The 26,902-nt window shown below is 36.4% G+C and overlaps 1 protein-coding gene across 1 annotated transcript in view; it reads left to right on the forward strand.

Moving 5' to 3' along the window:
• LOC131155773 (guanine nucleotide exchange factor SPIKE 1) overlaps nt 1-26,902 on the forward strand; it is a 134,142-nt gene that overhangs the window by 40,020 nt on the left and 67,220 nt on the right. Inside the window, exons 15-18 of the mRNA XM_058109165.1 lie at nt 11,202-11,309; nt 11,541-11,578; nt 11,970-12,114; nt 18,792-18,918. Coding sequence (XP_057965148.1) covers nt 11,202-11,309; nt 11,541-11,578; nt 11,970-12,114; nt 18,792-18,918 — 418 coding nt within the window. The remainder of the gene's footprint in view (nt 1-11,201; nt 11,310-11,540; nt 11,579-11,969; nt 12,115-18,791; nt 18,919-26,902) is intronic.

Consider the following 26,902-nt stretch of genomic DNA (forward strand, 5'->3'; position numbering starts at 1 on the left):
ATATAACAAGGAGACCAAGCATTCAAATTGTTGAGTTCTTAGTTGAATCAAATTGGCTTACAATAAAAAATGAATAAATATTTTTAGAAAAAAGAGAAACACGTTTTTTAACACAAATCACCAAAACTGTACAACATGAACATGTAAAATTATCTTCAGCAATTAGCAAACTGACAACCTAAGCCGAACTACCAAGCTAGCTCATTAAAAGTCTCAGCATTCAAACCTCTATTTGGTTCATCAATGTCACCAAGATCGTCATGGGTGACTTTGCCAAGCCCATTTTTAAAAATCATCATCATGATTACAATTATTATTGTTAAAGCTTGATATACATTGTTGGTCCACAACCCATCAGCTTAAGTTTTTAGGTACAGTAGTGATTGAACATGGTATCAGAGCTGGTTACTAGGAGGTTATGGGTTCTAGTCTTGTTGCTTGTGTTTATTTAAAAAAATTATTGTATTCCTTGTCATGAGTGTTATCTATCGTGTTTTATCTCTCCATGTGCTGTAGGGCTGCATGTTTTTTTTGGGGGGGTGGGGAGTGTTAAAGCTTGATATACATTGTTGGCCCACAACCTATCAACTTAAGGTTTAGGTAAAGTGGTAATCTAACAATTATTATCCAATGGATTAATTTATTAGGTGTGTAGGTATATCCTGAAGGGGAGCCTAGGTGCAATTGTTGCTTTGTGGCCTGTAGGTCATGGGTTCGAGGCATGGAAACAACCTATTGCAAAAAATGTAAGGTAAGACTGCATACTATAGACCCGTTGTGGTCTGCCACTCCCTTGGACTTTGCATATGCAGGAGCTTTGTGCACCGGGCTGCCTTTTATGTCTACATGTATCCTCAACTGAAATATTGATGTTTGGAGTTGAATTGCTTAATGAACAGAAAAGTAAAAATAAATCTTTTTGAATCCATAATTTTGTTATTAGAAAGTTAAATCACTTCGTAAGTTGCCCAATCCGTGTACAAATTATATAGAACAGGGCTTTAGTACGACTATACAAGTAATTTAGTAAAAAATAAAATATAATGTACTTAGGGAAAAGAAGAGGGACTTGCATATGGTATTTATTGACTTAGAGAAAGCGTATGATAGGGTACCTAGGAAAGTTCTATGGTGGATTTTAGATAAAAAGGGTGTATGTAGTAGGTATATTGATGTCATTAAGGATATGTAAGATGGAGTAATGATTAGTGTTAGGACTATGGGTGGATAGACTAGAGAATTTCCAATCACAAGTGGTGTACATCAAGGATCTACTTTGAGCCTTTATCTTTTTGCTTAAGTGATGAATTAGTTGACTAGGTCTATCCAAAATGAGGTTCAATGGTGTATGTTGTTTGCAGATGGTATTATATTGATTGATGAAACTAGGGGTGGACTAGTGTCTAAGTCAGAATTATGGAGAGAAGCTTAAGAATCTAGATGCCTTAGGATAATTAGGAATAAGACAAAATATATGAAATGTATTAGGAGGAATATTGGGGACAAAGTTAAACTTGATGATGATGAAATCAATAGCACTAGTGATACCTTGGATATATTATGCAAGCTGAGGGACAAATTGAAGAGGATGTAATGCATAGATTTAAAGTAGGTTGGGTAAAATGGAGAAATGCTTCTTGTGCGCTTTATGATCATAGAATATTCTTAAAATTAGAAGGTAAGTTTTATAGGATGGTTGTAAAACCAGCTATGTTACATGGATCAAAATGTTGGGCGACTAAGAAACAACACATCAAAAAAGTGAAAGTTGCCGAGATGAGAATGCTTAGATGGATGAATGGTATAACATTAAAGATAATTTAAGAACTGAACATATTCACAATAAGTTTGGCTCGATTCCTATTAAAGATAAGATAAGGGAGGGACGACTCAGATGGTTTGGGCGCTTGCAACATAGGCCACATATTGTGCTAGTGAGGAAGACTGAGTTAGTTACTATGAGGGACAGTAGAAGGGATAGGGGTAGACCTAAAATAACTTGAAATGAGATAGGGAGTAAGAATTTAATAACCCTGAATTTTCTCGAAGGAAATTGTCCATGATCGCATAAATTGGAAAAAACAGGATTTATGTAGCTGACTCCACCTAGTAGGACTTAAGACTTGGTTTGTTATTTTGTTGCTGTAGGATCTCACAATCCGATTGTGGTCCTACTACGATCCTACCAACTCCAACCCTGCCAATTTTTGATTTTATTTAGGATCTGGATCGTTTTGGTAATGTAGTCTGGATGGCAATTATAACAATCATTGATGGCAGTTCAGGTGGGTGTTGAAATGAGCTTTTTTCCATGGTGAAGCAAGGTGATTGTGACTATGATGGGGGTAATGACAAAATATTTGAGTAAGAAATTCCATGGGAAGTTTGTATCTTGTGGTATCTTTGAGTCTTCATAAAGGGGTACCAAGGAGAGGGTGATCAAGTGTAAGGAGAAGAAATGGGGTTATGTGCCAGCACTGCCAGGTGATGAAGCTGGTAGAGTGTTTACGACGACAGTTTGTCTGGGATGATCTTGGGAATACTATGGCTATGTTTCCGAATTGTTTGATTTAGTTGGGGAGGTATTTATGTGCTACCATCCACAATGGAAGTTTTGGAGGCTGTTTTAATTTTTGAAAATGATGGAATGGGAATAGAGCAGTGATGTAAGGATGGGATTCTTTCCAGTCATATGAAGGAGGTTGGTGGGAATGATTTAGAAGCTCAACAATTTATGGATGAGAGGTGGAAATGAAGTTCATTTGGATGGGGGTAAAAAAATAAGGTGAAGGAAGACAAATGGGAGCTAGCAAATTTGCACTGTGCTCACGGAATTATGGTTGAAAAGGTTGAAGATCGATTTTCAAAACTAGTTTTTTGTTGGGCTTCTTCCTTTGTTTTTCTTTTATTATTTTGTTCTTTCTTGTGAACTTATTGTTCTCTCTTTTGTTGTCATGTATTTTTTATTTCTAAATACTTTTTCCTTGATTTATCTAAAAACAATCTAGTTATAGGAAGGAAATATATGCTGAAAATATTTTTAGGAGCATGTTGTACACTCAATTGACTCAAAATCTCATTGAATGCCTGCTGAATGTGAAACAGTCTTCAAGGTAGTGAGTCAAATGCGAAATCATAGTTTTCATATTGAGGCCTTCAAAAATTGTCTCCAATGACACAAGGGCTCATTTTAAGGGCAAAACCTGCTGCAGGGATAGAGAAAAAGTGGTAGAATCCCGCAAATATGACTCTTCTTTAGCTGTGACTAGAGAGGAGGAGGATTTGTTCATTTGTTGGAGAAGAATCTAAAATGGAATCGTTTGGGTTAGGGTTTCATTGTGGGTGGCAGGGTGGATATGTAAATGTTTGTTTTCTGTTTTCTGGTTTGTTTGTGGTGTTTTGATTGGAGAAGGAAAATTGGGAAGCTTCTGATCTTGGGTGGTGGTTTGATCCATGTGTATTGGTGGGTTTCTCAGTGTGTGTTGAGATTTAACGGCAGGCCACAGGTGTTCTTCAAATTTGCATTCTGGGGGTTTTAAATGGAGATATTTGGAGATTACTTCATGATGCATTGAGATCGGTTGTGGGTTTGAAGGAGGTGAAGCCTTCTGGTTTGCAGGAGCGATGGTGGGCAATCATGCAAGGATGTTTGTGGCTGGCGCAATTTTGTGGACAGAGTTGAGAGGGTGGAAAGCAACCAAATGTTTTATTATGTGGGTTTTTTAAAGGTGATGTAGCTATTCCGCAAGGTCGAAGACAGAGTTGCGGTGGCAGTATGTCAACACTTATTTAGTTTTCTACACTTCATTGAACAAGATGATGACAATTGTTGGGCCAAAAATTAGTTGGCTGAAGCATGGTCTTAAATTTCGATTTTGACTCAAATTTTGAAGCTCCAAAAATATGGAAATTTTGACAGATATTTTGATTTCGATATCAATTTCGATTTCAATTCGAAAAAATAATGGAAATCAGTAGTAAAGCATGGAATTCTTTGTGAAACTTTTGAAATGATTAACAAACATAATAATGTAAGTTTTAGGACTAATATATTACAAGTTAAATACATCTATGTTGTGTATGAGGTGGAAAAGTTGTAATATAGTATGTGTCTCAAACATATTTGTAAGATAATGTACAGTAAAACATATTCAGCTAATACAAATAAAATTCGTAAATCATTTAAATATTATTTATTATACAAATAATGATAATTTAGACATAAATGGTTGAATAAAATGCTGCTGCAAGTTTATTTTTTCATATAATTTCAAAAGCATTTGTAATAATATTTTGTTTTGATAAAATAAATAAAATAAACTAAGAAAAATTTCACTTCACTCCTAAGCCTCTTATTTGAATTCCGAGGAAATTTCATTGTATGGTTAAAATTTCAACAAGTTTCACTGAAATATCGAGATTTCAATAAATTTCGGGATGATTTGTTGATATTTTGACGGAATTTATGCAAGACAGAAATCAACTGCCATTTCAATTTCGAGGGTGACGGAAACCGGAAGTTTTGACTGAAATTTTGACAATGTCGTGGAAATTTAAGGCCATGGGCCGAAGGTTCCTCAATCAACAGGTTCATAGCCAGTGGACCAAAACAGATAAGGAGTGTTTTGAGATTAGTGAGTTGAAGATTAAGGGAATGTTTGAACCATTTTTTTAGTTTTCTATTTACATTTCAGTATAATGAACAAACAGGTGATGACAATGTAATTGTCTAAATTGCTGATTTTCTGTTTCTGTTGTCAGCGTAAACTTGTTATGGTAAAAGCTGAAAACCAGATTCAGTAGCAACTTCTTGTAATTTTTAAATGCAGAATTTTCTTTTTGATTAAATCAATTTATACACAATTTCCAATAAAAACTAACCATGTGAATTTAATCAAAATAAAAATAATATCCATAAAATTTCTAAAGAATATAATTAAAGTTTTGATTTTTTTTAACCAATTTTCAATTGTCATACAATAGAATTGTTCGTAGAGCACTAAAATGTTTGTTTAAAAATATGAGGATTGAGTAAATAAACTATAATTAATGTTTTTTTTTAAATAATACTTTCTATTTTTTTTTTCTATTGCATTTTTCATTATTCATTATCTCAATTATATATACTTTTTTTTTTGTTATTTAATCCAAGGGCTAAAGCTAAAATGCGATCAATTAGGTTTTAATTTGTTTTATTTTTGGAAATATTAACCAAACATGTTGCTAGTTTTCTGTAGCAGTTTTTGTTGAGTTTTAGTGTTGGTCAAAATATAATAATTGAGTAAAATAATTATGATTTATATATTTTTTATTTTAATATTTTAATATTTTTATTGTTGTGCATTTTCATTAATTAAATCATACATATTTTTTTTATTGTCTTTGATTCAAAAAACATTGACATGCAAATAAAAAATGAAAAACTTATCAAATTATAATGGGGTCATCCCTTACAACTACTATCTAAAAGATTTTGGACAAATTTTCTGTTTTTAATTTTTGTATAAAGGAAAATTTGTTAATTTTTTTAAAAAATTAGTTTCTTAATAGAAAAGGAAACATAATTAATAAGCAGAGGAAGGTTTGGTAATGCTGCAGACTGTTGAAGCTTTTTTGTTGAAGTAATTCACAGGCTTTGGGAGGAGTAAGAAACAAATAGTTCTTTTGAGATGTATGGTTTTTGCTCCGTTTTGGACTATATGGATTGAAAGGAACACAAGGATTTTTAAAGACAAAACAAGTCCCTTACCTGTTCTTTGGGATATATTTATTTTTTTGGCTTTTTTTGGGCTCATTCTGCAGTTTTTCCCCCCCCCAAGGAGTCTTGTTATTAGACATATAATGGGTTTTTTCAAATCGCATGTAATTATTTTTCTTTCTGTTTATTTTTACATGGATTACTTATCCTCGACTCTTTATAATTTTCGGTCTTTTCTCGTAATGAATTTCTTTTGAATTTAAAAAAAAAGCAGAGGAAAAAGCTACAAAAAAGTAGAACAAGAAGTCCTCAATGAACAGAAAAAATAAAATGAATACACATCATCTTCAAAAAACACCAAAATACATCTTAATAAAAATACTGCAGTCTTTGCTGATATCTTGAAAACAACTTCCCTTAAAACAGCCTGTGCTTTGGCAAGGCATGTATTGAATCATGTCTCCAAGAAATCCCACTAATAATCTCATTCTGAAAAAAATTTTAGTATTCCAGCCAGGTTACTACAATACAGTGCAAAGAGAACATCTTCATAACCTTTAAGGGAGTAGTTGCACTGGGCAATAAGAGTGCAGATGGGCTGGGTAATTAAATTTTTGATGGGACACAGAAAGGGTGCTGATGGGTTGGGTAGTTTAGTTGTTGTTGGTCAGATACTAAGTGGAGAAGGGTCAGGTAAGTTAATTGAATATGAGCTGGGTAACCTTGGGGAAAATGTTTTGAAGGTTGCGTATTTAAAATCTCAGCTGATGCAGAATCCAGAGAAAGCTTTTGCGGAATCAAGAAGACATGAATCTGGAAGTTAACAAGAAAATTTGACAAGTTGTGCAAGCTATGAATGAGATAGGCCAAGTATTGGACTGAAAAATGTGTGGGGTTCATGGTTTTGATGAAGGGAAGATTCGCAAATTGCAAACTCATGATGCACAATGTTGGTAGTTCTAAGGAAGTTATGGTTGAGGATGGTACAAGAGGTCAACAATGTCTTCAGCGCACACAGTGCTGTCCCAATTCAGCAAGCTATGTATTAATTATTGTCTGCTATGGTGTAACATGTAACCATGAGGAGGTCTCAGATTTTGGGGGATGTAATGATAAAGAGGGCATGGAGTCAGATGATGAGTTGGAGAGCTTAACTGAAAATGATATTACTTGATCAATTGATCACAGAAACTAGGATAGATGTTGAGGGTGCATACTTAAGATCTCCTCAGAAAATATTTTAAGAGCCTACAGTTTGTGCAATGACGTTGGGAGATTTTGTTTTGTTTGGGCAAGAGGAAATGGGGAATGATGGACTTGAGAGTTCCTATGAAGAAGCACAGGTTGATGTTTGCCACCTAGTAATACAGATGATCAAGGTCGTTGGCCTTTGTTTCTGATTTGGAATTTTGTCCTACTGCTGTCCCTAGTGCGTGACTGCCTCAGGAATTGACGTGGGTAATGTTGTGACTGAATTGAATAAGGAAAACAAAAGGGGTTTAAATTCTCAAAAGGTATTATATCCATTCATAATATTCTGAAAATTACTAATAATAACCTTGTGCCAAAGGGAGGAACCTAATAAGGGGGAAATCACATCCATTAAATAGCAGACAACCAAGACCCACAAGAACTCCTTGAAGGTATGGGTATTAAGTTAGTAAGCCCTTTAGGAAAGGAATTGAAGGTGGTTGTTAGTCATAGGACTTACCAGAGGAACAAAAAGAAGATGCAAAAGGAGTTTGAGTAAGTCAGCTAGTTCAACTAGTTATTTTTATTTTTGGGGGGGGGGGGGGGTGGAAAGCATGTTGGTAGGGGGTTAAATCTGTTAATCTATGAATACAGTTGGAATGTGAGAGGACTAGGGGTGTGGAAGAGAGGGCTTATTAAGGAAGTTTTGAGTAGGAGTACGCGTGATTAAGGTCTTAAATTTCAATTTCGAGTCAAATTTCGAAGCTCCAAAAGTACGGAAATTTCAATTTCAATTTGAAAAAATGACGGAAATTAGTAGTAAAGCATGGAATTCTTTGTGAAACTTAGAAATGGTTAACAAACACAATAATATAAGTTTTAGGACTAATATATTACAAATTAAATACATCTATCTTCTGTATGAGGTGGAAAAGTTGTAAAATAGTATTAGGCATAAATTGGATATTATACTAGAAGAAGACAATAAATTCAAAGAATTCGCTGAATTGTTCAAAAGCAAGCCATCTATTGATCTAAGGGGAAATGCTGGGTTCCATTAAACTTAAAAGTTGTGGAGAAGTAGTATTTATTTTTAGTACAACTACAAATTATCACATTATATGGTTTTTTAAAGGTGCTAATTAAAGACCATTATATTCCATTCAGGGATAATTCATGCTTAATTAGGCACTGTTCGTAAAACGGGTGTGTAGTTTTAGAGGTCAATAGAGAGTTCTTGAGGGTTAGAGAGAGATCTAGAGAGTTAAAAAGGGATCTGAGAGTGAGGGAGAATGAAAGAGAATTAGGGTTTCAGATCCGAGAGTGAGAGTTAGGGTTTCAGATCTGAACCGCGAGAGGTTAGAGAAGAGAAAGGGAGGGAACACAAAGGTTAGGGTGTTAAGTGAATGATTCATCTCTCCCGAGTCATCTTCGGACACCTACAGAATGGTTGGTTTGGCTTAGTCTTGCTGGTATACTCTCAAAAACACTCAAGAAGATGGGGTCACTCTCATATGTGAGGAAAAACATGCATGGTCAAACATCTCAAATACTTCGAAAAACATGCATGGTCAAACATATTTGTAGGATAATGTACATTAAACATATTTAGTTAATACAAATGAAATTCATGAATCATTTAAATATTAATTAGTATACAAATAATCATAATTTAGACATGAATGGTTAAATAAAACTGTAAGTTATTTTTTTCATATAATTTCAAAAGCACTTGTAATAATATTTTGTTTCGATAAAATAAATTAAGATAGAAATTTCACTTCACTCCTAAAATTTTGAGATATCGATAAATTTTGGATGATTTGTTGAGATTTCGACGAAAATTATGCAAGACCGAAATCGACTGCCATTTCGATTTCGAGGGTGATGGAAACTAGAAATTTCGACAATTTCGTGGAAATTTAAGACTATGCTCTTGTTATTGTTTTTATCCATGAAAAAATTTGAGAGGTTGGATGGGGGGTGGTTAGGGGTATATGGGAGGGGAGATGGAGGAGTGGGAGTTTCTTCCTTCTCGAAGGATTGGGGATTTTTAGTTATAGAACCCTTGTTCCATTTTCGAGATTGATAGCCTAGTGGGTCTCATTTCCTTATTGGTTTTGTAACATATTGGAGGTAGGGGTTAGTGATGGTCTACGTTTGTGTGTATGGCCCTACTAGGCTAGCACTTAGAACAATTTTTGAGGGTTGCTAGATCTCTGTAGCTGGCTTCCGGAGTGGGGTGTGCTCCCCTAGATTAGCCTTTGATGCACATAGGGGTTCCTTTGGGCGGCAATCTTAGATTGGGGGCTTTGGGCTCTTGTGGCATTGAATGTGGATAAGCGCCTGAACGGGTGGAAGGATACTCTTTTTTCTTTAGCTGGTTATCACTTTTGCTCAAATCTTGTATTTCTAGTGTTTTTCTTTATTTTGTCCATTTTAAAGTTCTTATAGGGGTAGCTAGGACTATTGAGAGAATCATGGGATATTTTCTTTGGTCTGATGTTGGGGAGAAGAAAGAACATTCGGTTAGTTGGAAGGTAGGGTTCTGGTCTAAACAGGATTAAGGTTCGGGTCTAGCAAAATTGTGTCTAAAAGCTTTGCATTGATGAATAAATGGTTATGGAGGCTTCCTTTAGAGGTGAACTCACTTTGGCATATAGTAATTAAAAGTAAATATTGCTTACAAGAAAATGGGCTGGATACTAATGTGGGTTTTATGCTTTTATATCCTTTTGAGAGTCCTTGGAGATGTATAACTCCGTTTTAGTGCTTTGCCCACATTTTATCTCTAATATTTTTTTCTTTCTTTGGTGGGAAGGGGAGGGTGTAAAGGGTGTCAAATTTGTTTCTAGGAAGACCAATGGGTTGCGGTTTGTCTCTTTTTGTGTCATTTCCTTGTTTGTGTCGTCTTTATTTGTTGCGTATTGGGCCCTTTCTTCCTTTTTGCTATCTAATGGGGAGAATTTTTCATAGGATTTCCACTTCTGTAGATCTCTAATGATAGAGTAGTGGAGGAGCTATTATATTTATTACGTTGGAGGGTTGCTGTCCTTCCAATGGGGAGGATGTGAGGAAGTGAGTGCTGGATTCTTCGAGGGACTTTTCTAGCATATCTTTTTTGAGTCTTTGATATGGAAAAAACATGTATTTTTTTTGCGCTATCATAGTATTTGGTAGGTGCAAGTTCCCTCTAAAATTTGGGCCTTTAATTGGTTGGTTATTCTTAATAGGAGTTATCGGTAACAATCTGTTGACAGTAGGAGGCTTTCTAAGGCATTATCTGGATATGTGCATCCTTTGATTTGATAGTTCTGATTCTTCCTCCCATTTGTTTATGCATTTTTATTTCTCCTGGAGAATATGGAACAGATTTTTTGGTTTTGTTGGGGAAAGTTGTGCTTTTCTAGAGTTGGCGGACGATATGTTGGCTATTTCTTTTTTTGGGGGTCCAGGAGGAGTAAAGACAGGTCAGCCTTATAGAGACATGGGTTGTGTGCTGTGTTGTGGTGTATTTGGATGGAAAGGAATGCTTTCATCTTTAAAAGGGGAAGAAGATTTCTTGGTTTTTGGTTTGGGATATGATTCAATATTTGGATTCTTTATGGGGTGTTGCTGCTGTTTGTTTCAAGGGAATGTGTTTTGAGGATGTTCAGCATGATTGGTTGGCTGTTCTGTATTATATGGTTTTCCTTTTTTTTTTTAAGCTTTTTCTATTTTTTATTAGGAGGATTCCTTATTCTCTTGCTTTGTACATTATTTCTCGGTTAATATAATAATTATTTTTTTCAATAAGAAAACTATGAAAAATAATGCTGTTACCACACTACTACGTTTGACTAATTACTTGTTTACATATATAGTTACAATTGGAATTCAGAATTCAACATTATCTAACAAAGATCCGGGAAAGCTTGTAGCAGCAAAAAATTATCTAACAAAGGTCTGGGAAAGCTTGTAGCAGCAAAAAAAAAACTAACATCGGTTTATGCCACATGCAATTTTCCCCCTCTTATGAAAATAGGGGGAGAATATAGTATCTAAGAAGTGGAGCTGGGTTCTTGTAGTGTGGGATTGCTGTGTACTTTTAAAATGGGTGAATTTCCATTATCATGTTTGAATGTTACTTGCTAAAATGGGTAAATTTTGAAATGCACGACATCTTTCTAACTGATGATGATTGTTGATGAACATGTTTTGGCATCATATTTTGTGAAAGCAAATATTTCTGGAAATAGAATTACAATGCATGTTTGGAAATGGGCGGATTCATGGTGAGGCTTGATACGAATGGGCCCTAATATTTGTGCAGGCCATCAACAGTTTCAAGAATGTTGATTCTATTGCGCTGCTTCAGTTTCTGCACCCAATTTTAAATATGCTTCTCCATCTCATAGGCAGTGGCGGTGAAACACTCCAAGTATGTCATTAAATTTTGCTGGGTTTTTACAAATCTGTCGTGTTTCTGAATTCATTATTATCTGCTTTATATATACTGTATTATTATCTGCCAAATAATAACCCTGATGTTTCTATTGGAACATTTTGTTCCTTGGCTACCTCAGCTTCAATTTAACTTTTTTTTTTTTTTTTATAATTATTTTTCATTGCATGTTTCTGTTTGCTATGTTGTTTTTCTTTTTTCTTTCAGGTTGCAGCCTTCAGAGCCATGGTTAATATCTTGACCAGGTTTGTATCTCATTTATGGTTATTGTTAGGTAAAAATGATGCTTAGACACATTGTCCAACACAAATATGAGGCGTTGAAGTGATGTCAAGACTAGATTGACGCACTTAGTTATTTGTTGTTAACAGTATCTTTAACGTTAAACAGTTGGGTGTAGCTGGTGATATTTGTTTACTTGGTCTTAACAAAATTGTTCATAGAAAACATGGTCTTGCAAAGTTGTTCATATGAAACCATGTTGGAAAGCAAAAGGACTAGAATTAATCTCTGCCTGATATGGTATCTCTTTGTTGTTTTATTTAGCTTGAGAATAAGTTGATTAGCCTTTGTAGATAACTTTTACTGTTCTGTTTGGCTTTAAGTGTTAGATTTTACTTGGTATTACAAATTCAGGGTGCAACAAGAATCTGTTGATGACGCAGAAAGAAATCGGTTCCTAGTTAACTATGTAGATTATGCTTTTGATGACTTTGGGGGTCGTCAACCACCAGTTTATCCTGGTTTATCTACTGTTTGGGGAAGTTTGGCCCGCAGTAAGGTAAGTTTGTCTCACCAGTCTCATTGCTTTTGAAATTTTATGGTGTGATTTGGTCATTTCATAGTTACTGCTTTTAAGTATGTTCATCCTTTATATGTTTCAGCTATATTGTTTTTTTGTTTTTGTGTGTGTGTGTGTGTGTGTTTTTTTTTTTTCGGTGACAGAATTGGAAAAATGATTGTTTTTATTTTAATTTGATATTCATCAATTACTCTAATTTTTTTGGTTTTCCATGGAATAAGAAATGTTTGGGCCTGTATTATGTGAAATATGATTTGTTATGGTTTGCTCGTGATCGTTCTAGGCTTATTTGCCCCTGATGTAATTGAGATTGGATAATGTTGATTAAGAAAGTTGACGAAGGATGACAGGTCTCTCTTTTTGCATGCCATATGCAACCTAATGAGCATGTATTGATGCTTATAGAAGTGAAGAGCAGAGGAACACAATATATCATCATTCCTGCAGGTTTCAAAGAATATGGTTGGTGGAAAATTTGGTATTGCTTGAAAGATATAGGCAAACTGGTGTAGGATTCAACAAAGGGGAAAGCACTAAGCAGAAAGTTTTTAATGAGGGATTCAGGACTTCTGAGTTATCTGAAGGGGCGTTCGGGCTAGATTGCAGATTCTGGAGTAGGGCACTTTACCTTCTCAGGTCAATGCCCTCACCAGGAGGGTGTATTAAAAAGGGAACTTTAATGCTTATGGTGAAAGATCAAAGGGAGATGACCAAGGGACAAAAGGGGGGAGAGCAAAACTTGCTGCATTTGGATTCTTGGGAGGGTGAGGAAGCGTGTGTGTGTATGTACTTCTATACTGGGTGACCGAAGAAGCTTGAGGGTGGAAGAAAACTAGAAGCCACCCATTTCAAAGAATTGCTAGTGGGAATCCAAGGCAAAGCCCATTCATCTAGGCCCTTTCAAAGAATTTTGGGCTTGTTTCAAAGGGCTTTTCAAGGTCATGAAGTTGGGCTGCCTCATAAGGGATGTACCTGTTCATATAGAGAATTCAACAAGGGTTTTGATTTGAGAACTTTAAGCCCAAAAGAATCAATGAAAGCTCAAAAATTTAGCTTTATATACTGTTGGTAGATATCTTGTGCTACTAAAGAGTTCTTTGGGCTTCATTTTGGATGTCGAGAACGTAGAAACCGTGGAGTGTTGAAACTTAGAAAGAGTTAATCTGTAGAGTTTCTCTTGATATTTTATCCCTTCAGAATTCAAAATTAGAGGAGGGTGGATGTTTGGTTTTTCCCTTCTTCTCAAGCACCCTCTGCGGGGGGGTGGGGGGGGGTCGTGAAGAAAATTGCGCTGGATGCTTGGGTAGCTTTTGTTAGAGAGTGCAAGGTTGTGTCTTTTTTTATTAGATTTGGAAGGTTTTGGGGAGTGGTGGTTTTCGTCTTTCTATGAGGTTTTTTTCTTGATGACCCAGCTAGTCTTATTTGCCTTTGTAGCCAATGATGGTGTCCCCCACCCCCCCCTCTTCCGGGATGAAAGAAGAGGGGGGGGGGGGGAGTGGGGTTTGTTTTGGATTCAATGTCAATTGGCTTGGCATTGATATATTAGGAGGCTCTAGGTAGGGCTGCAAGTGAGTTGAGTCGAGCTTTACATGCTCTAGAATATTTATTAAACTTTAACTGAGCTTGAGCTTAATTTGAGCTCAAGCTTGTTTGTTTTACAAATGAATGGGCTCACAAGCCCTTGCTGTGCCAAGTTAATGAGATTCTTATGAATGGTTAGGGTATTGTTAGGCAAAAAGTGAAAGGGGCTCTTACTAATACTGCCTTAGAGGTTTTTTGTCCCCATTAAGCTAGCCTATTGGTCTTTTGCATTGGCTCTGTAACTAATTTTTTGTTATAGAGTTTAAGCTAAATAAGATCATGCCCAGATAGTCCCTACTTTTAAGTCCACTACAATATATCAACCCCATTTCAACCTTTTTAAACTAGCCCATGAATGAGGCTAATCCAAGTTTATTAAATTAGCTCAAATGGAGCCTATAATTGAGCTGCTCACAAACCGAAGTGAGCCAAACCTATTCATGTTCAGGTTCGACTTGTTTATTAAACGAGCTGCAAAATTGGGGTATGGCTCACTTCACTTGGGTGGCCTCGAGAGAGAAACTAGCCTCCTTTTGTATTGATAAATTTTTGCTTACTAATGATTAGAACATGTTTCCAAATGTTGTTCAGCAGGTTTTAGTTAAGTCAGTTTTGGATCATTGCGCCGTGTTGCTGGATGTTGATATGATTCAATGGCTTCCTGCCTCTTATAGATTTAAGATATGTGGTTCGCGCACCCTTCTAGGTGGAGAGCATGTTGTTTTCAAGGGTGGGCAGGTTTAAAATTATGAATAAACTGAAGCTTGTGAAAAAATAATTTGTAAGTATGGAAAATGATATTTTTGGCAACATAAAAGAGGAGAAGATTTTTATTCCATTTAGATTAAGTATTTGGTTTGGTGGATGGGTGGAGTGGGTTTTGTAGAGAGGATATGGCTAGAAGGGTTGACCTTTTTAAGTGATTCTTTTTCAAGTGGATGTTTATTGGAGACAGAAGTTAAGGATAAATTGGGTAAAAGAGGGGACTGCAACTCCAAACGGTAGCTAATGAGAGAAGGAGGAGAAGTCTTATTAAGGGGTTGGGGTTAGATCTGGGGCATGTGGTATGGGATCCTAAGAAAATTTGAGAGATGGTTTCAGATTTCTAATGGAAGCTGTAAATACAGAGTTATTGGCACAGGTTGATGCTAGAGGGGTTTGATTAGAGTCCCATTGATGGGCACTTACTAGTCTCACTAGAAAGATATTTTGTCATAGAGGCAGTTTGTGGCAGTCTTTGAGATGGAGAGGGGTAAGGCCCCAGGCCCTAATGGTTTTACAATAGCATTCTTTCAAGATTGATGAGGTGATTCAAGAGAATGGTTGGGTGTTTCATGACTTTGATTGGTACAGGGTGGCGGGGAGCAATGTGGGCTCTATTTTTATTGCTCATGTTCCGAAGAAGGTGCATTCTAGGAGGGTGAGGGATTTTTGTCCCATTAATTTTGGTTATTGGCCTCTAAAAAATCTTGGCTTTGTCTAAGAGGCTTTAAGAGGTTTTAGAGGGCATAGTTGCTAGGAGCAGTTTACTTTCATTAAGGATAGACAGACTTTGGATGCAGTTTTGGTTGCTTCAACTTAGCATCGGTTTGTGTTTCTTTTTTTTCCGGAGTGATGCCTCCCTCATTTGAGGAACATTAATGATTGGGAACTGTCAACTACACTAATTTCCTTGGAAAAAATATATGATGTTTGCTTTTCCAACAATTTACTTGATGATCCATGGTGGACCCTGAACAAAAATTGCATTTTTTTTTTCCTGCCAATTCTTTCTATAAGAATCTGATCAATAAGGTTGAGAACAGCCTCACACCCTGGAAATGCATTTGGAAGACTGCAGCTCCCACCAGAGTTGCCTTTTTTTTTTTTCTTGCAAAGCTGCCTTGGGAGTACTTGCTATCAACAACCTGCGGGAAAGAGGCCTTTTCTTGGTAAGTTAGTGTTACTTTTGTGAGAACAAGGCTGAATATGTTGATCACATCCTCCTCCATTGCCTATGGAAGACAGACTTTTGGAATCTTGCTTTGACAGGGCAACAGCAGGCCAAAATCAAATCAGTGGAGATGGAAATTTGGGCTTGGAAGGGTTATTGTTCCATCAAAGAAAAGAAAACAGCTTTGCCCTTTATTCCTATCACCATTTGAAGGAAAGGAACAAAAGGGCCTTTGAAGGGTCAGCCACAATGCTTTTTATGCTGAAAAGCGAATGGCTGATCTCTCTTACTTCTTGGTTCAGTGGCTATTTTACTCCTGATACTTTTTCTGATTTAGACCTTATGGACATTCTTCATACCTTATGGACATTCTTCATTGTTGGTGGTTCCTTCCATGAATAAATTTTTTTTTTACTGATAGAAAAATGAGGTGGTTGAGACTTGAGGATGTTCTTGGTTGGGGGTGGGGGGTGTGCTTTTTGGACAAGATGATGGTTAAGAAGGGTTTTGAGTTTAGTTTGGAGTAAATGGTTTAGGTGTTGTTTATTTGCAGTGAGTATGTTCATTACAACTTGTAGTGGTTCAAGGCTTCTTTTGGGGTTGGTGTGCTGAGTAGGTTGATTAGTTGAGCACAGGGCCTAGATGTGATCTTTGGTCTTAGATTGGCTGAGACAATCTTTAGGGAGCAGCTCTCCCTTTCTAGAATCAATAGAGATCTCTGTTGAATTGGTAGCTATGGATTAGGAAAAGCAATTCCCACTGTTTGTGTTGGACCCTTTGCCAAGACTTACAGCGGATCACCATCGTTTTTCGTTGGATGTAGGAGGGGCTCATTGGGGTCTTACCCTTTTTCATTTCAAGTATATGTGGTTAAAAGATGAAGAATTTGGAAGCAAAAAGAATGGTGGAATAGGTTTCAAGTGGGCGGACATGGTGGCTACATGGTTGCAAACATATTGAAACTGCTAAAGCAGCAGATCAAATTGTTGAAGAAAGAGACTTTTTGAATGTTTCTACTATAAAGTTTTTGTTTATAGGGGAATTAAAACTGCTCCTGATTTTAAGGAGTGAGGATTCTTGTTTAGGGATGATAATGAAAGACCAATGGGTTTTGGAAGAGTGGTGTCTAAAATGATTATGATGGAAGAAATATCTGAATGTCAGAAATATAGGGCTCTTTGCAATAATGATGTGCATGTATCAGCTTAAGAGTACACCAAAATACTTGCTAGGCATTTATGACTACTATAAGTTAGTAGTCTTCCAACTATTAAAACACAAAACTATGAACTTAAAGATAGGGATGCTGCCTGCAGAATCATAAAACACATCATTGGCGATGGTGATAACACTTATCTCTTCTTTGACAATTGGAATCCTTTGAGCGCTCTAGCTATAAAAATGGGCTTATCTCATTGTATCTTTTGGCTTTGTTGTGCCTTTAAATGCCAGAGTCTCAGCCATCATTACAAATAGCCATTGAAAATGGCAAAGAAGACCTTCCTGCAGAGTTGCTGCTCTGAATAGGCTATCAACCTTGGATAAGCTTTTTGCTTGGGTGAAAATAAGCTCCTCCACTTGCTACTTTTGTCATCATGCCCTGAAAGTACATACCTTTTTTTTTTTTTTTTGGCTTTTTAAGTGTGACGTCGCTAGAGGAATATACCAGAATCTGTTGCATCCTTAAGGTGCTCTAGGAACTCTTTTAGCTGGGATGAGGAGGTTGCATGCTGTCTACTCTGGGAAATTTTTCTACTCATGTTGCTCATAACCTAGCTCAGGCTGTGGCTGTTTACCATATATGGAGGGCTTGAAATGCTATTCTGTTAGAGGATGCTGCTTTCACCATAGTTGTATCATTTCTGATATTAGTGGACAGTGGTAGATGCTACCGTATTAGTAAGTAGGATCCTTAAAGCTGTATTTTTCTTGTATCTGCATGGAAAAGAAATTTCAGTCATTAGTCTATTGACACAGTAGCATGACAAATGTCAAGTATAGGGCTCAGCCCAAAGATGAATTCCAATAACCTTTGAAATGATTACACAGCAAGTCAATAGTGTGAGGCTAAAACAGCAAGGGGACAGAGGTGGGGGCACGAGTAAATGCTGAAAATAGGCAGGAGTGAATGCAGAAAATAACCTTTGTGAGCATATGCCTGCTGAACCATAGAGTCTGGATGAATTTTTAAAATCCTTTTAATCCATTTCCAGGCCTTAAAAAGGGGTAATCCTCCAGCATTGTGAGACCAAACATTTATAGCCTGCCTGTTAGTACAATCTATGGTTTGTGAGTATGTAGAATGTAGTGACTCATAAAGTGAAATGGATTACTCAACATTACAAGCTTTAAAAAAAAATAACTTAAAATAAAAATTCAATGGGGGAAAAAAACACTTCAAAGAAAAATACAAGAATGTTCACAATCAATTTTGGAATTAAAATCTACTATTGTTGCTGTGTGTCAGTCTGTATAAAATGCTGTGCTTTAAATGCATCTGATCATATAAAGATGCATGGTGAACTTCTCAATTTCAGGGAGTCTGTGTAGATACTTGGTGCAATCAATCATGATGGAGTACAGGGACTGTTAAACAGGAATATATAGAAACACAGACACATTCAAGTACCAACACACACGCAAGCACATATATATTTATATATATGTTTTGATGAGGAAATTTACCCATGAATAGATAGGTTTGCCCCAGACCCCGACCCTCAGTGAAAATCCGACAATTATAGTTGAGGAATAAAACAGAAGAAAAGTTAGCTGATGGGATGGCTATCCCAAATTAGTTTACTAATAACAAAGTCAAAATCACATCAAGAAAGAGCCTTATATTGTCAATTTGTTGTAATATAATTGCAAAAGTATTCAAAATTGGTATAAAGTTGTCATTACTGTCATTTTGATAGCGTTGCTTGTGTTAATGCTTTAAGCAAGTTATGGAGCTCTTGAATTTGTGGGTTTGATAAACCATTGAGTATTGATTATTAAGATCTGAAAAAAACATAGTGTTGACTATTAATGTTTTGTTTTGTTTGGTTTATGCTGAATTGGTCCTTGCTGTTGTGCTAAAAACTAGAATTAAATTCATCGGATTGGCACTCTGCTTATGTTTTTGCTTTAATTGGTGCAGGCTAAGGGCTACCGTGTAGGGCCAGTTTACGATGATGTGTTGGCAATGGCATGGTTTTTCCTCGAGTTAATTGTCAAGTCAATGGCATTGGAGCAGGCTCGCCTTTTCTATCATAGTCTCCCATTAGGTAGTTGTGAATGCATGGTTGTTTAGTGCATCATCTTCTCCATATCTATCTATCTATCTATCTATATATATATATATATATATGTATATATATATATATATATATATATCTACCTATCTACCTATCTATCTATTTGTGTCATTGTGTGTGTGTGTGTGTGTGAGCACTTAATGTGAGGAGATTACTAAGAGAAGAAAGAAAGAAGTACAAGAGAGGATAAGAAATCCTCGAGAAGAAGAATATCGAGAAACAAATGAACAAAGCAAAGTAGCCTGGTGAAGCAGAGCCTTCTAATTTCTTCATCATTTAAAGAGACACTTTAAAGGCATGGTAGCAAAATTCCAGTGAGTGCTACAAAAACAAGCTGGACTACAACTGATTTGAAGAAATCTCGCAGCCATAAGAATTCCTCCATCATGCTCCATCTAAGTGCACCAAACAATTGCAAACAGAACACAGCCTGAGAGTATTACTTTCTGGCCTGTCCCAAAACCCCTATCCTTAAGCAAAAGGAAACTGTCCGAAGAGGATGAGCGAACCGACTGTTCTCCGTGAATGGCAAACATATTATTCCATATGCTCCTAGAAAAGGGATAGTGTAGGCACAAATGTGCATTTGTTTCACCACTAAAATAGATTAAAGGACACACTTGTTATCCTAAAATTTTATTGGCTTCCTTTTATGGAACAAATATATATTTTTTCTGCATAAACAGAGAAATTCAAAAACGACACCAAGTGAGGCCAGCCTATTGGATGCGTTATTATTGTTATTAAGAGCTTTAGACCAAGCAAAAGCCTTAATTTTGGAGAGTATGTTAGCTTCCCAAATAAAATTTTTGGTGGAAAGGAATCAGAATTAGGGTTATAAGTTGAATGAAAGTAAATGATAAAAAGCATGCTGAAAGCAACATCATTCTTGTTTTGCCTAGAGGAAGAACAAAAATGTTGAAAGAAATATTTGTAGAGCATCAAACTGATGCAGCATGCATGGTGGAAATACACTGTGGGAACTGTCAGATTTCTAAACTGACATATCAAGGCTAATTGCTTACAGATTTTAGTGGGAAAGAGAGATTTTATCGTGTAGAAGCACAGCGGCAGAGGCTATGGAAGGAGCCACTGAATTGAGGAAATCCTCACCCCACACTCCCCAATTCTCAGAAAAACTCTGAACAAATCCAAATTCATAACAAAATTAAAATGGAAAATTCTGTACCGCCTCTTCAATATCTGGACTAACATAAATATAAGCACTTGACAACCTTGCACAGTGAAAATAATTATTCTTGACTATAGCTGTTTGGAGCTCTCTAGACTCTTTAAGATCTCATATATTTATTTTGGAATTAGACTCATAAATGAACTTTGAAATATAGTTGGACTTGGGAAATGATACACTTTGACTGGACCACAATAATGAGACCTAGATAAGAATGATTAATAACTATTACTATTATTGCAACTAAAGGCAGCGAGTGGACTATTTTTCCAGAAAATGTATACTAGCAACAGCAATGCATCAGCCTCTGTTTTCCCCTGGCGCTTAGAAGAAACTTGGCTCTATATGAGTTGAATCTTTAATGGTTCATATATCTTGGCATCACTCAGCATAAGATCCTGTTCTAGGACTTTTCATGGTTAGGCTTTTCTTTCCACATGACTAGAAATCAGAAGTGCTTGTAAGAGAAGTATGAATTTTAAACTTCCATCTATATTGTCCTGGGAAAGCCATGAAACCTCACAATCTTTTGGAAAAATTGATGTGCTACATGTGTAGTGTAACTTGTCTTTTTGCATGCTCTTAAATGTTCCATTTTTGAGAAGCTGCCATTCACAATAAATACAAAACGAATATCTCTTCATTTTTTGGGCAATCAACAACATCCTGTACTTACCTCAACCATGGAGCAGTAGAACCAATAGTTTTCCACTGGCAATTGGAAGATTGATATGTTCAACATCGTTTCACATGAGCATCTTGACGTAACGTAGGCCAAAAATACCCTTCAGCAAACAAATTCAGCATCTTATCTCAACTAACAAAGCCAATATCATGCAATTCAGAAATTAAAATCTTTTGTAAAGAATGTATAGCTTGTTTCCCTGGTTAAAATGTCCATCTTTTGGGAGGAATTTGGCAAGCATGTTCTCGCTGGCTTCATGTCTTTCTATTAAGTCCTTGAATAAGAATTGCCTTTGCCTTCTTCCAACGGTGTTCTCACATGTTTCAGAATTAAACAAGAATGGATTTATGGATTTCTGAACAGCATATAAAAGACTGCACATTCCTTGATTCTTAGAATGAAATCCTTCAAACCTGAAAGCGAACAAGAACATCTGGCCTCCCTTTTGATCACAGTGTCATTTTTATTGGTCTTAGCGCCTTCGTTTTTCTATTAAAACAGAAATAATAAGTGTTCGTATCAGCATGATAAACAGTCATTCGATCATGTTGCATGGCTGACCAAGTAAGATGTGCATGCATCCATTGGCGCCGCTTTTGACCAAACTGAGTCCTTGGATGAATTGCCCATTGAAAAATTTCCAAAGATTTTGAAGTCTCAAGCCCCTAATTTCCTTCGTTGAACCAAAATATGTGACAGGGTTGTGGGTATTTATCAGTCTAAGTTTCAGCTTGTCCACCATTTATTGTGCTACTAGATTCTCATTGCTGTCACTATTAACCATTAGATTGCAAAGTTCCCCACCTGATGTGCAGCATATACGAAAATGTTCTTTAGTAATCAATTTTCATCATTTGTGGCCAGAGAAGCAATTATGGACCTCCGGACAACCAGCATTTTGCCTACTTCATCACCTTCCATCCCTTCTTCCAAGTTAGCTTCATGCCCAATCATTGTTTGTCTCTTCTGCACCAACACCTTCTAGTTTGCCTTCCTGGTTTTCTCAAGAATTGATTTGTGCTATAGGGCTTCCTTTTTGGGCATTCATTTAATTGATGTCCATGATCTAAACACCCTGAGCACTTAATGGCATTCTGACCCTGTCGGTTATAAGGCTGATTTCTGTGAGTAACATCTGTGCAGACTGCAGGTGCTGCCTGTGTTTCTGTTGAGGTTGTGCGACTGGAAGAAACTCTAACCTGCAGTCATGCACTTGATTTTGAATGTATTCCATGCCACTTGGGCTTCAATATTTAAACCAAGTTGATGGGCATTACTCACTTTAAATGGTTGTTGCAAGATTATATATTCTTGAATTGCAAGTTGAAGGCCATTGATGTATTGGTTTACTTTCAAATATTATGTTTCAAAAAGATTAGTCCTTTAGTCAATTGATGAAACTCCTGCATGTTCTCTTTCATGCTCTTCCATGCTGCCTAAAATTTTGCACTTTTTTTTGCAAAGTTTGGTCATAGTCTCACAGTAGGAATTGTGTCTTGAGCTTCTCCTTCATTTTATTTCACTGACCTTCACTTGCCTATAAGTTCACGATCATTTTGGTAATCCCTCCACCAAGTAGAAGGAGCTACCCTCAATTTTGCAGCCACCAGCTTGACTCCCTGCTCTTCTAGAATATCTTTGTACTCAAAGCAGCTCTCTATGCTGTCCATCCAATCTGGCAATCTGGCAGGTTCCATGTCACCATCAATTTCTGCAAGGTTGACCGGAAACACCATATTCTATAGAGTTGTAAAGAGCTTGTGTTATCCAATCCTCCCACCATTCTGGCCTTTCGTTGTGCTGAACTTGCCTTCTATGTCCAGAACCTTTTCCATTTTTAGACTCATGACTTCCATTGTCAGAAAACTGATTGGATTCGACTTCGAGTTCTCTTACTCATTCATGATCCTGTCTTCTTCCATTTCCTAGATTGTCTTTGTGAAGAACAAGCTGCACAAGGTTTCAAATTTGCTCTTACTGTTCATGCAACACCTCAGAAGTTGCATGAGTCGTGGCTCTTTGTGTGCAGTTCCTCTTCCTTCCTCTGTTTCTAGCAGCCATCTATAAATACCCTAAGAAGAGCCTGCTCTGATACCGATTTGATGCAGTGTGCATGGTGGAAGTACAACGTAGGATTTGTCAGAATAGATGTTTGACAAATTAGGGATAAAAACATTAAGAACTCCTAAAATGAATGCCAAGTTCAAAAAGCATAACAAAGTCCAAAAACTATAGGCCTGTTTGGTATTGTTGCTGTTTTCTATTTTCTTTTTCTATTTCTCTATGTCGCCATTCGAAATCGCGGTTGTGGGTTACGTTGCGTAAAGGTCGTGGGCGCAACGGTCGTGATTTTTTTTCATGCATGCACAACCATGCCAAAATTAAAAAAATAATCATGAAATCCATTAATACATGATTTTTAATGAATTTTGAAGGCTTTCATTCAACCTACAAATGTTTTTTAATAGGCATTATCATTTTTATATTAATTTTAGTGTGCTGTTTACAAAAATGACATTTTTTGTTTTTTTTGTTTTTATAGTTTGCATTACTTTAATGGGTACAAAGATGTAGAAATGTAATTAAAATGAAGAATCAATTAATTAAAGACATAAAGTTACTAAAAATGAGTCAAGAGACTCAATACTCAATAAACACATTACACATGAATTTAAAAAATGATTAGTATCAAATATCAATAAATTGTTGAAAATACATGAATACAATATTACAAATTTATAACATAACACATGTCACTACCAAAAAGAATGACGTGGAGGGTCTTCATAATTTGCATCTGTATCTTGAGATTGGATTGGGAATTATCTCCCCACCCTTAAGGAAATACATAGCTGAATAAACCCAAGTTTGCATTATTTCGTCGTTGCTCCTGAAAATGTACTGGCGGTGAAAATCCAACTGATATAGGAGGTGCATAATCTCTTCCTTGACCATATCTTGAATAATATCCATAAGTTGGGGCTAGGGCTGGCTTTGGGTAGTGTGTAGAACAAGACTCACTATGAGATGATGGATATGTTGGATGAGATCCATATGATTGTGATGATGATTCATCTAAACCAAAGTTGCCAAAACTACGAACCACACCATATGAATCTTCAGGAGAATCACGACCTCAGTGTTGGTGACTTATTCTACTTTGTGCGCTATGACTCTTCCTAGGGTCACCACTAGTAGCACTCCTTCTCTTGGGTTGTGAAGATTGGTAACCCTGGAGGAATACCCAAGTCATAATTTTTGAGTATATCAAGTAGTCCATAACGACTTTGAGGATATGTTTCCCCTACAAATGATGTCCCTGTATCATACTCATAATCATATTTTGCACCGCCACCACCATCACCCCCAGCCCCAATCCTTGCACCACTAGGTCCACTACCACCATCATCATCACTTGGTGGGTTCAAACGAAGATTATCATTACTTTGTGTACGTTCAGGACTTGAACTTGAATCATGCACATTTATTGGTGGTTGATCATCTCGTTGTGCAGTACCATCGACCTCTTCATCTAACCAATGTGAGTTGTCCTGATTGTCGAGTAATGGTGCCTCTCTTTCTTGTAACCATGGACTCAAAGGATCATCTTTTTCGAAAATATAGTCTAAATTAATAGGGTTAAAGCTATCTTCAATGTCCTGTTGGCTTTTTCTCATTGTATGTCTTTACTTTAACCTCATGTTATAATGCACAAAAACAAGTTGTTGTAGTCTTATGTACTTTAGTCTATTTCTTGTTTTCGTATGGATGAGGCCAAAGGTGCTCCAATTACGCTCACAATTCGAAGCTGTCGTGGTCTGGCTAAGAACTCTGATTGCTATTTTTTGTAGCTCAGGAGCACACATGCCATAATGAATCCACCATTTGGTTGCATAAATAATTAAAGAAAAACACATGTCAATATAGTGTATGTTTGAAAAGTCAAATTTGGACATAAAAAATGACAAAATAGATCCATTCATCCATTATTTAGCCACATTTACTAGGATTTGTTTGTTTCACTGTCCTCTGAGCTAGTGGAGTTCCAAATGTCTCCTACCTGTCCCGATATAGCAATAACTAAGAAAGCGAAGATTGTGAAGTATAATTAATTAATTAGATATATATAATAGAAAGTCTGACAAAATGTTAAAATAATTCATTATTCAACAGAACTAGTACTTTGTTGATTAATAGCCCCAATTTGAGTGTCTCTATTAGGCACCAGGTTGGTTATCACTTTTTTAACCCCATCCATAACTTCTCTTGCAACTTCAGAAGAGGGTGGGGCACCATACAGAAATTGGGGGTTCAAAAAAATCCTAAAATTAAATTTACAAATATATTAATCAATAATAGTGTATTAGTTTTGTAATTTTTAATGCAACTACACATGATTTAAAAGTTGAAATATTAAGAAATTGTATTTTATTTACACTTATCAGCTGCATGTAAGTCTTGATGCAATTGAAAACTCCATCAATGATCAATAATTTTCTAATAATCTTTGTCAAATCGGCAGTCTTTATGAATTGCCAACTTTGCTCTATCAATTGCCTCATATATGAAACCCGTAGTTGGTTTTTCATCACCATCAACCAATTTAAGAACTTTCACTATGGCTTCCTGTACTTTAATTATATGGGAGACTTTCTGCCAAAACTCTGTCCCTATGATAATCTTCTTCGCATTATATGTTGGGCTAGATTTTGCCATCCCAAACCTTGAGTTTTTCTAAGCATCAGATGTGAACATTTCCCTTAATGCTTGTTTATGCCTAACAATGGTCTCCAAGGCGATAAATTTGGTGGCAGATTGAGTTATGGCAGGACGAAGCAATTCTGTGTTATTTATGAATTTTTTCATGAAATTCACTGTCCACGTGTGGTTGTAAATAAAAGAAGTTTTTGTTTTAGCATTTTCTAAGACCTTCTTCATATTACTTTTCTTACCAATGTCTTCAAGAATAAGGTCTATGCAATGAGCATGAGCTACACATGCTGTCGAGTTAACATTCAGTCTCTTTTGCAATAATAATTTTCCGCCCACCTTCATTGTAACTTCATTATCAGTTACTAGTTGGATAACATTTTCCTCTCCAGTTTCTTCAACCACCTCGTCCATTAATTTGAAATGAAATTATAGATTTAACAATTACCACTACTTAATTAAAAATATGCAAGTCATCAAGTGGCTCAAGTCAATTAAAATTAGAAAATTACATGAAATAATATTCAATTGTTCGGCTTAGCACATCAGAGGCATCAACTGACTTGTGGAAAATAGTGCCTCTATTGGAGTAAACTAAAAAGTTTATTATATGTTTTTCTGTGGGTCCGGACCAACCATCACACGTAATGATTACACCTCTCTCCTTCCAAATGCCAGCAAAAGAAGATATATAAGTTTTCATTTCCTGATACTCTTGTTCTAAATATATTTCAGAGACCTCATAGGGTGATGGGCCCTTTACCCCTTTCCAATCTCTGTAGTAACATCAAGCATCGACTGCATAAAAGGAGAGTCAGCTACGTTCACTGGAATTCGATTATAAATTAGGAATTTGCTCACTGCTTTTCCTAATTTACTCCTTAAACCCTTCAGAATTTTGGTATTTATTTTTGGTTACTCGGCACTCCTACTTCTTTCTAGAGTAGGATCCATCACTCTTAATCCAGCTTCAGGGGCATTAGGATTAATCCATTGTCGCCCACTGCCTCCAGCTTCTCGAACACTTTGTGACCGAACTCTACCAGGAACACTGGCACTGCCACTACTAGAGCCACTGCCTCATTCATAATAATTACCACTTCCACTGGTTCTTGCCCTAAATCTTTGCCTCTCTCCCTATTCTTGTTGTGCTCGTATGCTTTCTTGTTGAGAAAATCTCATTGCTTCCTCATTTGAATCTTCTTCGTCGCTCAAATTTTCAATATCTCCTCTGATTTGAGCTTCTACTTCATCTTGCCTTTTTTGTTTGTCTTTCTTCTACTCTGCATATTGTTGTAGATGTTTCATCATTTCTTCTCTCACCCGCGTGGTTACATTTGGACACGAAGACACCTGACCTTTTTTAT

This window comes from Malania oleifera, chromosome 5 (assembly GCF_029873635.1).
Source record: "Malania oleifera isolate guangnan ecotype guangnan chromosome 5, ASM2987363v1, whole genome shotgun sequence".
NCBI lineage: Eukaryota > Viridiplantae > Streptophyta > Magnoliopsida > Santalales > Ximeniaceae > Malania > Malania oleifera.